The 14,405-nt window shown below is 39.2% G+C and overlaps 1 protein-coding gene across 1 annotated transcript in view; it reads right to left on the bottom strand.

Moving 5' to 3' along the window:
* The window catches only part of LOC138837097 (GMP synthase [glutamine-hydrolyzing]), a 45,589-nt gene that overhangs the window by 21,514 nt on the left and 9,670 nt on the right, over nucleotides 1-14,405 (bottom strand). Inside the window, exons 2-7 of the mRNA XM_070035887.1 lie at nucleotides 9,881-10,062; nucleotides 8,302-8,416; nucleotides 5,749-5,846; nucleotides 4,564-4,667; nucleotides 3,064-3,257; nucleotides 2,656-2,821 (exon numbers count right to left, since the gene is read on the bottom strand). Coding sequence (XP_069891988.1) covers nucleotides 2,656-2,821; nucleotides 3,064-3,257; nucleotides 4,564-4,667; nucleotides 5,749-5,846; nucleotides 8,302-8,416; nucleotides 9,881-10,062 — 859 coding nt within the window. The remainder of the gene's footprint in view (nucleotides 1-2,655; nucleotides 2,822-3,063; nucleotides 3,258-4,563; nucleotides 4,668-5,748; nucleotides 5,847-8,301; nucleotides 8,417-9,880; nucleotides 10,063-14,405) is intronic.

The raw sequence follows: 14,405 nt of genomic DNA, 5'->3' as shown, positions 1-14,405 counted from the left end.
AGGGAACTCAAGAAACTAATCCCTCCCAAACCTAACAAACCAATTACTAAATGGGCAAGGGAACTAAAGAGGGACTTCTCAAATGAAGAAATAAAAATGGCAAAGAAACACATGAGGAAATGTTCATCATCCCTGGTGGTGAAGGAAATGCAAATAAAGACAACCCTGAGATACCACCTTACCCCAGTCAGAATGTCCCACATCCACAAATCAGCCAACGACAAATGCTGGAGGGGATGTGGAGAACGAGGAACGCTATTACACTGCTGGTGGGAATGTACACTCATACAACCACTTTGGAAAGCAGTCTGGAGGGTCCTTAGAAAGCTAAAGATTGACCTCCCTTACGACCCAGTCATACCACTTCTAGGCATCTACCCTGAACAACAGGAACCAATATACAAGGACACGTGCACCTCCATGTTTATTGCAGCACTGTTCACAATAGCTAGGATATGGAAACAACCTAGATGCCCCACCACAGATGAATGGATCCAAAAATTGTGGTATCTATACACAATGGAATATTATGCAGCCATTAGAAATGACAAAATAATGGCATTTGCAGGGAAATGGATGGAGCTAGAAGGAATCATGTTGAGCGAGGTAAGCCAAGAACGAAGAGACAAACAGTACATGGTCTCCCTGATAAGCGGATGATAAATCCAAAATGTTAGGTGATATGACAAAACTAACAGGACTTAAGAAACAAAGAACTCCCACTCATCTGGTTGAACCACTACTAAATATCCCCATGCTGCTGATCACGTGTGTGGTATATAACATATGAACACCGTTATATATTACAGACTGTGATAGACAATTTGCTCCAGGAAAGTTAGAATGAACGTGTGACTTTAAATGAGCATCATTATTCCACAATACTGTGAATTTCCGGAAATTAAGTAATCACTTAATCACAATCAAAAAAAAAAAAAAAAAAAAAAAGAACCTTGGGGAAGGGAGGGAGGGAGGGGATGGTAGGGAGAAAACAATGGAGGGGGTAACAATGTTCAAGAGGAAGTGTACTCATTACCCCACTCATGTAACTGTAACCCTCTGTATAGAATCTTTACAATAAAAAAATTAAAAAAAAAAAAAAAGTTTTTTATTGTGAAAATACTGTACAGAGGGGTTACAGTTACATGAGCAAGGTAATGAGTACATTTCTTATCAAGCATTGTTGCCTCCTCCTTTGTTTTTCCCCTACTATCCCTCGCCTCCCACCTCACACAACTACACTGTCCCCCCCACCACCACAAAAACTCTTTTCTATCACATTGTATTGGCTTAAAAATTCCTGCTTTGTAAAATAAGGGAAACCATGGGACCTTTATTTCTTTGGGCTTGGCTTACTTCACTTAATATAATTTTTTCCAAGTCTTTCCATTTCCTAACAAATGGGGCAATGTCATTCTTTCTGACGGAGGCATAGAATTCCATTGTGCATATATACCACATTTTCTTGATCCATTCATCTACTGAGGAGCATCTGGGTTGGTTCCATATCTTAGCTATGGTCAATAATGATGCGATAAACATAGTTGTGCTGGTAGCTTTAGTATGGTCTTGTGATCATTCGAGTAAATGCCCAAAAGTGGGATTGCTGGGTCATAGTGGGGAGCTCTATGTGGAGTCTTTTGAGGAACCTCCATACTGCTTTCCAAATGATAAGATGATGTTAGGGGAAATGAACCCAAGATAGGGACACAAGTGGTTTTTTTTTTTTTTTTCTTGCTATTGTTTCTAATGTATTTATAAGGTACTGTGTGATTTTTTTTTGTTGCTTTCTATGTCCCTCCCCCACGGTATAACCCCTGTTTTCACTGTATTTGATATTGGTATAATTTAGGGAGGGGAAGGGAAGTGAAAAAACAGATTATTTAAATAGGGATATAGGTTGACCCACTGCAACAATGAGATGTACAAGACACTGTCGAAAAATGAACTTTACAATTGGGGTGGAGGGTAGGGGGCGTGTGGAGAGTGTAGTTAAGGAAGTGGGAGGGAAGGGATGATAGGGGAAAAACAAAGGAGGAGGCAACAATGCTTAATAAGAAATGTACTCATTACCTTGCTCATGTAACTGTAACCCCTCTGTACAGTATTTTCACAATAAAAAACAAAAAAAATTCCTGCTGTAGTCTGGTGGCTCTTGTTAAGGAAAAGAGGAACTGCTTCAGGACAAGAAAGCACTTTTAAAAATTAAAGTTTTGTTTTAAACTACTTTCTTTTCAAGATGGAATTACGACCTGCCCCAGACTGTTTGAGAAATAATAGAAGACCTGGGTATGTTTTGACATTACTTGTGAAATGTTAATCTTACTTCATCACCTAATGTAAATACATTTTTACCCTATTTAGCCAATCACAAGCAGATTGTGAACCTAAGCTCAATCAGTATGAGCAGAGGGGCAGGTACTGCTGACAGACTGCCTGCTGTGTGCTTGCTTGCCAGATTTTTGGCTAATGGCGCCCCCCTTCCGGGCAGAAGTACATGTTGCCTTACTGTGAGAATTCTTTTTTGTTTCTATACCTCTGACTCCAGTAGTTATTGGAGAGTATATTTATAACATCACTTAAGTAACAAGGCTTGATGTGATTAAAGCAAGCCCCATATGTACATTAAGTTTTCAGTAGTTCACTAATAAATACCTTTAACTTGAATCCCAAGCTTTTTGAGGGCCTCTTCGACAGACTGGCTTTCCCGTTTTCTCATAAAGCCATTATCAATGTGCACAGCAATGACCTGATCTTGGTTCAAAGCACGATTTAGCAAAGCTGTACAAACAGTTGAATCTACACCACCACTGAGCAAAACCTACAAGGGAAAAGAAAAGGGAAAAAAAATATCAAAGAAAACAAAGGAAACACCATCACCTGTATCACCACCTACAAGTACTGGCAGAACCAAAGTTGTGTATAAAACTAAAAAGCCCAGAAGCATCACAGCATGTTCTTAAGTCCATGCAGACAACACTTAACAGCCATCTTCAGGAATTCAGCCCTAGGTTCCAACCTTACTGCCCTAAGTTTAACACCAACAGATGACAAAGAACTTACCAAAACTTTTGACGTGCCTACTTGCTCTTTGATCTCTCGAATGCACTGAAGTTCTCTGTTCTGCACAGTGAAGGTCCCACTGCACCCAGCGATATCATAAAGGAAATTCTTCAGTATCACCTTACCATTTTCTGTAAGGCCAACTTCAGGGTGGAACTGCGCGCCATATAATTTTTTAGATTCATTTGCTATACCTTTATAGAGAAAATAACCACCTATTACACTATTTTCGTTTGACATTTTAATCAAAGAGCTTTACTGCTATACCCCAGTGGTTCACGCCCACAATCCCAGCTATTCAGGAGGCTGAGATAAAAGGATCACAGTTCAAAGCCAGTTTCAAAGCAGGAAAGTGCATGAAACTCTTATCTCCAATTAACCACCAAAAAGAAGTGGTGCTGTGTGGCTCCAGTGGAAGAGCCTCAGATTTCATCAAAAAAAGCACAGAGTCAGCACCCAGGCCCTGAGTTCAAGCCCTAGAACCAGCGTAAATACAAATAAGAGTTTTATTGGCTGGGAATGTGGCTTACTGGTAGAGTGCTTGCCTAGCATACAAAAAAATAAAAATAAATCAAAAATTTTTTATTGTAAAAATAGTGTACAGATGGGTTACAGTTATATGAGTAAGGTAATGAGTACATTTCCTATTGAGCATTGTTACTTCCTCCTTTGTTTTTCCCCTACTATCCCTTCCCTCCCCAACCAATATTTTTAAAAGAGCCTTTCCTTTATAGATTTCCAATAGCTTTTGTGACTCATTATTCATGTAAACAAGTCTAGAACTCAAACTAAAACCAATGCTTATTTCTCAAAAAAGCAGAAGATAAAATAGTTATTACAAAGAGGCAGACACTGCTGGGCACAGGTGGCTCATGTCTGTAATCAGGAGGCTGAGACCAGAAGATCACCATTCAAAGCCTGCCCAGGCATACAAGTCCTCATGAGACTCATTTCCAATTAACAACCCAAAAACCCGAAGTGATGCTGTGGCTCAAGTGGTAGAGTGCTAGCCCTGAGCAAAAGTGCTCAGGACAGTACCTAGGCCCTGAGTTCAAGCCCCACAACCAACAAAAAAAGAGGCAGACAGTAAATGTTCTATGTCCTTGTGGGACTTAGGTGGTAGTGTTTTTACACTTTAATAATATAGAAACCATTCTTAGTTCCTGGAAATTCACAATTGGGCTACAGGACAATAAGTAGATCATGGTTTGCTAACCCTGGTTCACAAAATGTGCTGGATGCTTAGAAAAACCCAGACCACTAAAAGCATAATACTGTAGGAAGATGAACAGTTTTCAAACTTACGTTTGGCAAGTTTATAATATGATGAACATTTTAAAACCAATTTTAAGCCAAACCACTAACTTCTGATAATACTTTTAATATTAAATTCTCTCAATTATTGTCTTTTTAAAAAACAGAGAAATCAAAAGGTAACTAATATAGACTCATATGATTACTCTGACAAATCTTTAAATCAAATCTGCAGATTGGTTTTACCTGCTACAATGTTTCCAGAACGTGCCACCACCTTGAACCCATCAGCTACTTTGTCCACACTGTCTCCATGTGTGAGCAAAACAATCTCTTCCTTCTGAAGGCCCCTAAGCAAACAAAAGTGCAATGTCACAAACAAATCCTAATGGAACATATGAAGGATAGGTTATTTTGCTTCACAAATATCTTATATGTAGATCAAGAGAAAAAAGTCCTGCCATCCTGAATATTTATTCTACATAGGACCAATAAAGAAAACTGAATCTCAGAGAAAGAAATCCATACAAACTGAAACAAATGTTTGCAGCTCCACCACACAAAGAAAAATTCCCAAAACAATAAATATTAACATTACATTTCTAACAAAATTTAAGAGATATCTACACTACAACATTCCATCTAATAGTCTTTTAATATTGATATTATTCTAGCTACGTATGTAAAGTATAGATATAAATTGTAGGTTAAAATAAATTTTTTTTTTTTTTTTTTTTTTTTTTTTTGTCGGTCGTGGGGCTTGAACTCTGAGCCTGGGCGCTGTCCCTCAGCTCTTCAGCTCAAGGCTAGCGCTCTACCACTTGAGCTACAGCGCCACTTCCGGTTTTTTTCTGGTGGTTTATTGGAGATAGGAGTCTCACGGTCTCTCCTGCCCGGGCTGGCTTTGAACCGCGATCCTCAGATCTCAGCCTCCTGAGTAGCTAGGATTACAGGCGTGAGCCACCAGCGCCCGGCTAATAAAAATTATTTTTAAAAAAAGAAAAAGAAAATAAAAATTATTACTGTAATTAGTAACCAAGATTTGGCTAAGAGTAAGAAGGCACAAAAACCAGAAAAGTCAGAATAAAAATTCTATGATCTTTCCATTCGTCTGTACCTAGTAGAATAATATATAAAAATCATTCTTCACCAAACAGTCAAAAGCAGAAACTTAATGTTGGCAGCATAAGACAGGCTTCCGAGACAACTCAGTCTTCCAGGCTGATTCACATGAGTCTTTCTACTCCTAGTTAGCTTCACACCATTCTGGTTTGCTTTCTGGGCACTTAAGTCAAAACCAAGTAAGACAAGTACACCTGTGTGGCTACAAGTGTGCCTTTAATTTTGTGAATTAAAGAACTGCCAACTTTGAAAATAGCATCACCTCTACTTAAACCTCCTACCATCCCTCTTCATTTGAAGATAAAATACCTGAATAATGAGCATGTATTATCCACGCTAATGCTGAAGACTCCATCTTCTCTAACATTTTTTTTGTGTACAGTACCGCCAAAAACTTTATTCATCATCTGCTCAAAGAGAAAATCCATTGAGGTAAATGAGAATCAAAATAAAAACTCAAGTCATTTTGTTATGCTGACTTACTCATATTCCTCACTTTCCAAATACCCAGTATGTTTTCCCCAAAAGACATAGTCTGATAAACATAGGTAACTCAGTAATATTGTATGTAATTATTAAGATATGTTTATAAGGACTGGGAATGTGGCTTAGTGGTATACAAGCCGGATGCTGGTGGCTCACACCTATAATCCTAGCTACTCCGGAGGCTGAGATCTGAGGATCATGATTCAAAGAACCAGCTCAGACAGAAAAGTCCATGAGACTCATATCTCCAATAAATTACTCAAAAAAGGCCAGAAGTGGTCCTGTGGGTCAAGTGGTACAGTGCTAACCTTGAGCATATTTATTTGTTAAGAACAGAACTTTCTTCTTAAGTTAGAGTTTAATTAAAAGCATATTAAAGTTTAAGAAAATGTCAGAGCAGACAAAGACTATAGAATGAAAAACCTAATTCAGACAAGAACAAATTCTATGAAAACAATGTGAAAGTCTGTGCTTAAGTCTCAGAGAGGTGAGGCAGGGAATCTGCCTTCCAAGGAAACACATCTATCCAAATCCCCCACCCCTGTCCCCTTATACAAACAGCTCTTCTTTCCTGCCCTCCATAGTCCATCTTATTTATTTACATATGCCCAACGTTCCCACAACAGATAACTACATGTAAGATCTCTGCAAATGTTAAACATGGATTCATGCAGTCACTCCCAACTTAGATTGGAACAACTGTGTTCCACAATAGGCATCATTAATCTATGTCATTAATATATGAGGTCAAAGCACACGATGCAGGCTAACTCAGTGCCCAGCAGAGGCAGCTCTGGGGCTTGGTAAATGTTCAGGGTTGTAATTCATAGTAGCAAGTTATTCAAAACACCTTCTAGGCTCTACTTAGGCACAATGAAGGTTTGAGTTATGTCTAGCCATAAAGAAACCTGCTAAGTATTTCCCAAATGCAAGACTTCAGACATAAAACTTTTTCTGCAGCAACTTAGGAACACTGCTAGAGTCTAAGTAGTTCCTTTGCCTCCAGTCTTGTCCATTTTCTAGTCCACATTCTAGAAATTCTCCAATGTGATCTACTAAAATGCGAGAGTAACTGTGTTAGCCTATGAATATATTCTTCACAGGCTCTTCAGTATCTACAGCAGGGATTTTTAAGTTTTTCTGTGATAGAAAAGAGTGAATAAATATTTTCACCTCGTAACTCTCTAACTGGGTCTGTGGCAACATACTACTTCCAATTATAGCTCAAAAGCATCCACAGACAATACTGAAAGGAATCAATTTGTTGATATTTATATTATACTAAAATATTTATAGACAATAAAATTTGAATGTCATCACATGCCACAAAAATTTTTGTTTGCAGTTCATGGAAAATGCATAGTAGGCCAGACCTGGCATGCAGATCCCTAGTCTACAGGATAAAGTCCAAATCCTTCACATTATCAAACACAAGACTTGTCACTACAAATTTCATCCAATTTCCATTTCGATTCTCATCTTTCCCTTCATTCTCTCTTTAAAACATTCACAGTAGTATTCTAGAAACACATGTTCTCTCCCAAATTTCTGTCTCAGCCTCAGGCAGGACAGTCATTCACATGCACTGAATGAACACTGGATGCTTTTTTCATCCTCAATGAACCTACTGCACTTCTGCCCCAATAAATTTGTAGTTCACAATTAGATAACCTAAACTGTTTTAACTCTAAACATAATTTAAGAGTCTACACAGTCTACCTTCTTTCTACAAAGCCAATGGCTTTGAAAGGCACATATGTCCTGAACACAGTGACTCATGCCTGTAAAAGATAGGAGGACTGAAGTCTGAGGCCAGTGAGACCCTATCTCAAACAACAAGGCATTGCTACACATCACTAATATCTATGTGTGAGGCAGACGTAGGAAGACATTAGTATGAGCAAAAGCAAAAGCTAACAACCCTACCTGAAAGATAAGTAAAAAGAGGTAAGGATATGGCTCAAGTGATACAGTGTGCTTGCCTAGCAAGCAAACACCTTGAGATCAGCCTCTATACTACCAAAGGAATAGGGAGGGAGATATTAATAATGACATTCTACTTGTCTGACAGATCTTGAATATTCAACATTAAAGTAAGCTAGAAAGCCAAAAGCTAGAGTAAAACACAAAATGCTACTGAGGATGTGCAACATCAACTCTTAAGCCCTGGACAATGTTTTGTTACAGGAAATACCCAGTTACTCCTTACCATGGATTCCCTATAACAGATCTGTTCTGTCCTACGAGTACAGCAATTCACAGTTATGTACAAACATCTCACTAAATATCTAAATAGACTAAAGAGAGACTACAATGCAGCATGAGTTTCAAAAAACATCAATGTAAGTCATCAGAGCACATCTTCGTTCAGTGTACCTGCATGCCATAGCAGATTCCAAGAACAGGCTTGCCAATCGTGAATATTGCTGGATCAAACCAGGGGGCATCTTCAGCATACACAGAATTGGGTCCTCCAGAGATGATAACAGCACTGTGCATGAAAAGAAGAATCAGAAAGGAATTCTAACTGTTCCTCTTAAACAACTTTATTCTGTGTGTGTGTGTGTGTGTGTGTCTGTGTCTGTCAGTTTTAGGGCTTGAACTCTAGGTCTGGATGCTGTCCCTGAGCTCAAGGCGAGCGCTCTACCACTTGAGCCAAGCACCACTTCCAGTTTTCTGGTGGTTAATTGGAAATAAGAGTCTCATGGACTTTCATACCCATGTTGACTTTGAACTGAGTTCCTCAGATCTCAGCCTCCTGCATAGCTAGTATTACAGGTGCCCAACTAACAACTTTACTAACAACTTTATTCTTGAACCTCTTAATACCCTAAATAAGCCTCCCATTGAGACCCTACACCCTACTCTCATCAGTCAGGCAGTATTGTAAGTTAGCTGATTTAGAAACTAAAAAACCGTCTTTGGCTTAGGTGCAAACTCAGGTCTATCTTCCTCACCTGCCTCTTGACATTCTTACTTGGTTCTCAAAAATTACACTCAAGTTTAAAACAGTTTAATAATAGGAACAGTGTGTTTAAAATAGGAATAGAAAATGTGTATTTCTGGATTTTCTATAGATAAAAATCTGACAACACGGAAGTAGCTCAAGTGGTAGAGTGCTCGCCTTGAGCTGAAGAGCTGAGGGACAGCGCCCAGGCCCAGAGTTCAAGCCCCACGACCGACAAAAAAAAAAAAAAAAAAATCTGACAACATACTAGGTTTTCCCAGATACTTCTGTTGTTTTTGTTTTATCTTTGAGTCAGTGTATGAAAGGCCTACGCTGGCCTGGAATTCTACATGCCTCAGTCTTTGGAGTGTTAAGACTACAGGTATGTACCATCACAATCAATAAGAGAGTTGAGAAATACAACACTTTAGAGACAAGTCTCTTGGGACAAGAAGTAAAAGAGACTATTATAGACCAGATTTCTTCTCTGAGGTGTCCTAGCCAACTATCTGTACATTTTCCTTCAATTTAATGCTTTATCGTGAATAAATGACCTCACTAACTACATCTAACTCTGACGCACAAACTCTATATAACATAAAACAGCAAGTAAGTTGTACAACAACAACAACAAAAATCATGGTAATATCTAGGCACTGGAGTTCATGCCTATAATCCTAGCTACTCAGGAAGCTGAGATCTTAGGACTAAGAAGGAAAGTCCATGAGATTCTTATCTCCAATTAACTACTCAAAAAGCCAGAAGTAGAGCCAGAAGTGGCTCAAGAGGGATAACGTTAGCCTTGAGCAAAATAGCTCAAGTACAGTGCCTAAGCCCTGAATTCAAGTCCTAGGACTGAAAATAAAATTATGGTAACTTTTACTGAAAACTTTGTATTTCTTGTAAACATGACTGCATAAATTTCATAGAAAATTCAGTCTTCAAGTATATTAATAGTAAGTCAGATATCACACAATCTAAACTTAATCTCCTCATACAAAAGCATACCGGAATCCTTGTTCTTTGATGGCAAATGCGGGTGTTTCCAAAGGAAAGATCTCAGACTGCACAAACAGTTCTCTCACTCTTCGGTCTATGACTTTTCCATACTGAGCACCAGCATCCAGAATGACAACAGCTCCCTCATAGTGGTGACAACCATCCTTAAGGTCTCCTCCAGCACTCTCCAGCTGCAAGTTGTTAATACAACACAAATAATCATGCAAGTGTTAATATAGCACAAATCACAAAACAGCTACATACAGAATGGAACCACGGCCAGCTCCAGAAACACACAGCCAACTGGGAAGTTTGTCACCAGTTTATAACATGTGTCTTATAGGGAAGACTGTAAGCACGTAGACATGGACATAAGTGGAACCAAGCATCCCTTAACCACCATGCATATGGAGTGTAGTAGGGCACTAAGTGCAGCAAGGTGAATGAACTCAGTTGTCTCTACCCTGGCTCCATTTCTCTCTTCATTCCTTCCACACTTCCTCTCCTTTCATGTGTGTATGCATTTCAAATTTTACATAAGGAAAAGCATTAAAAATATGTGTGTACTTCTGAAATCCTCTTAAGAGAATATACAACCAAATACTATTCATTTTAGCCCACTTGTGTAGGAATTCAAGAGTACATGTGTGCAGGATAACATACACCAAAATACAGGCTACATTTTTCTTTCTTGGTAGTATTCAAAGTATTCTAAACTTTATAGTAGAACTATTTTTAGAGGCATCACTCATAAAAGTCTGAGGTCTATAATCAAACCTACTAAAGAGGCTCAGACCAAGGCCAGGCTAGGCAGGAAAACTCAGCTGAGATTCTTACCTCCAACTAACTAGCAAAATAGAATGACTCAATAGTCTTTTTACATAAATAAAACTTTAAATGTAGTTGACCGTCACAGTTGTTTGCTTCGTGTAGTAAATGTGTAAAATGCCTTTAGGAAATGTTTTTAGTGTTTTGTTTTTTTTTAATCAGTCGTGGGGCTTGAATTCTGAGCCTGTGTGCTGTTCCTCAGCTCTTCACAATTCTGAGCCTGTGCGCTGTTCCTCAGCTCTTCACCTCAAGGCAAGCAGTCTACCAGCTGAGCAACTGCACCACTTCTGGTTTTCTGGTGGTTAATTGGAGATAAGAGTGTCAGGGACTTTCCTCCCTGGACTGGCTTTAAACCACAATCCTCAGATCTCAGCCTCTTGTGTAGCTAGGATTACAGGCATGAGCCACAAGTGCCCAGAAGGAAATGGCATTTATACCCAAGAAAACTCCAGAAGCCATGGGCCTCCCTGTGATACAATAACACATAACACTGGATCTCTACTTTGTCATTATTACTAGGCAACTGTTCCATGGTGCCTGAATTATCATCATTGACTTTTATGTGCTGGTCTTATTTCAACACATGTGTTGAGATGTTACACATCACATACTCATGAAGCTAAGACAAAAGGTGACAAGTTCAAGGTCAGCCTGGGCTACATTTCAATTCAAATAATCAGATCCCAATCAAAAGTCCATAAAAGAACACAAACAAAAGCTCTAATTACTTAATTCATTTGATTTCATCTCCCCTCTAATCTGACTGTGGAATGCATACATATTTACTGGAATTGCTTCAATTAACTGCTGTTATGAGTTTTCTTCAACAAGTTTAGGAAACACAGATCTATTGACATAGAGTACTATCTAGCCACTGTCATTGCTCTGGTTAACAACTGTGCTAGAAGAGAAAACAATTGATCCTAATGATACTTCACAGCAGGTGTCTTCTACTTCTGATTAGAATGTTTTCATCTTTTGACTAAGCAGACATTTCTCCTGGGTTTTCAGCCACCCAGATCATCTTCTCCATGTTCACATGGGCTCAAGTCCTATGGGTGAAGAACAATGCGAGGGTATGATCTCAATCGGTGAACAGGAAGCAGTTTGGCTCTAACTCAGATAAGTTAGATAGTTCTATACCCTCACCCCAGAACATGTTTATATTTACACATACTAGCCATGGCATCAGCTGCAGATATCTGCCTTCTCAGAGAAACTAAACACAGTTCTAGTTACTGCAATCTATACATTATAAAAACATGGTTAGAAAATAAAACCATGCCTGATGCCAGTGGCTCATGCCTGTGATCCTAGGAGGCTAAGATCTAAGGATTGTGGTTCAAGCCAGTCTGGGCAGAAAAGTCTGGGAGACTCTAATCTCCAATTTACCCCCAAAAAAACCTCAAAGTAGTGATGTGGCTCAAAGTGGTAGAGTGCTAGCCTTGAGTGAAAAAGCTTAAGGACATCACCTAGGCAGAATTTAAGTCCCATGACCAAAAGAAAAAAAAAAGAAAACTGTATCTATCATGTTTCTCTTCCAGGTTGTGTCACAATTTCGGATCCACTTTTAAACCCAGGTTATAAGACTAAAAACAGGGTATAATGGGCACAATGTTACTTTGAGGACACAATAAATACTAGTAATGTAACCACTTCTAACTTAATTGACTAAACTGGAGGCTCACGCCTGTAACCCTAGCTACTCAGGAGGCTGAGATGTGAGGATCACAGTTGGATGCCAGCCTGGAAGAAAAGTCCCCATGAGACTCATCTCCAATTAACCACTCAAAAACTGGAAGTGGCACCGTGGCTCAAGTGGTAGAGTACCAGCCTTGAGCACAAAGAGGCTCAGGGACAGCACCCAGGCCCTGAGTTCAAGCCTCACAACTGACAAAAAAAAAAAAAAAATAAATGACCTAAGAAACTCTGACAAAGTTAGCTTAAGTCAAGAGACACTATTTGCCTCCCATGATGTAGCCCAAGGCCGGCCTGGAGGTTGAAGTCCTCCTGTTTCAGAATATGGGAAGTGCAGACATGCACCACCATACACAGATTGTAAAGTCCCTAAATAAGTGCTTTATCATAACCAGTTTCTCCTATCCAGTAATGAACACTATCCAACTGGGGGATGGTTATCCATGAGCAAGTAAGTGTAAAGCCAGTGCTAACTTGCATACTTCTACAAGTTGGCAGAACATTTAGCTGTAATTTGTGTCACAACACTACTACAGGAAGGCAAGGCTCTGAACTGCATGCAGTCCAACAGTTTCTGCACAGGCTTTTCACACTGACCTTGCTTCCTCACCAACCAAAATTTACTCTTCGAACCAGAAATGTGTCTTCTGAAGGTGAATGCAAGCATGCACACGAGTCTAACCTGTTGTCATGAACAAGGATCAAAAGTTCTTTGTAAAAATGCAAAGAGATGAGCCGGGTGCCAGTGGCTCACACCTATAATCCTAGCTACTCAGGAGGCTGAGATCTGAGGATCACAGTTCAAAGCCAGCCCAGGCAGGAAAGTTCATGAGACTCTTATCTCCAATAAACCACTAGAAAACGGGAAGTGAGGCTGTGGCTCAAGTGGTAGAGCGCTCGCCTTGAATTGAAGAGAGTAGGGACAGCACCCAAGCCCAGAGTTAAAGCCCCAAGACTGACAAAAAAAAAACAAAAAAACCTTAACACCCAAGTTTTACCTTACTTTCTTTAGTTCAATGTCCAAAAAGCAATTATATAATTATATAGCAATTTTGTAATAATTCCCCTTCCCCCACACACACACACACCCGCGCGCGCATGCACATACTTCTATTTGGGAATAAATTTAATCCAAGTGAAGAATCTCTACAGCAAAAATTACAAAACACTAAGAAGTTGATGCAGATTCAAGAATTTTTCTTAAAAAATTAACATGTACAAAGACACTAGTTCAATAACAAATATGGTTGTGGGGAGGGGGGGAATCCCATGATACAGATGAGAAAAAAAATCAATAGAAAGTGTCATATGGTACACAAAGCACTAACAGACTAAATATCAATGACATTCTTCAAAATACTAGGGGGCAAAAGATCCTAAAATCCATATGGAACCAACAAAAAAAAAATTTTTAATGGAACAGTACCTTCGACGTCTATACTACAAAGCTATCAGACTTGAAACAGGGTGCAGGGGACAAAAACAGACATACAGACTACAAGAACAGATAAAAGCCTACAAGTACATTCATGTACCTAGAGAAGACCTAGAGAATTTTTTGAGAAGACTCACTGGGGATAAAAGCCGTTCAGTAATTGGTACTGGTGAAACTAGATATCCACACCTGAATGAAACTGGACACCATCTCTTACCAGTTAAAGCAATCAACTCAAAATGGGTTAGACCAGAAACTGTGAAGCTACTGTAAAAACACAAAGAAAGGAGAAAGCTTCAGAGCACTGGCATGATAACAAGGATATTCTAGGACAAGAACCCAAAGCACTGGAATCAAAAGCAAAACAAACAAATGAGATTTCATCAAACTAAAATGTTCTGCATAGCAAAAGAAAAAAAAAAAAGACAATCTGAGTGAACAAACAACCTACAGCAGAGGAGATAGACCATCTGACAGAGTTCAGATCCAGAACATATAAGAAACTCCAGCCGGGGGCTGGTGGCTCATGCCTGTAATCCTAGCTACTCAGGAGGCTGAGATCTAAGGATCTCA

The sequence above is a fragment of the Dipodomys merriami genome, unplaced genomic scaffold (genome assembly GCF_024711535.1).
Source record: "Dipodomys merriami isolate MVZ:Mamm:240054 unplaced genomic scaffold, mDipMer1.0.p SCAF_261, whole genome shotgun sequence".
Lineage (NCBI taxonomy): Eukaryota > Metazoa > Chordata > Mammalia > Rodentia > Heteromyidae > Dipodomys > Dipodomys merriami.
Note: the sequence above shows the minus strand (reverse complement) of the source record. Positions and strands in the feature narration are given on the sequence as shown.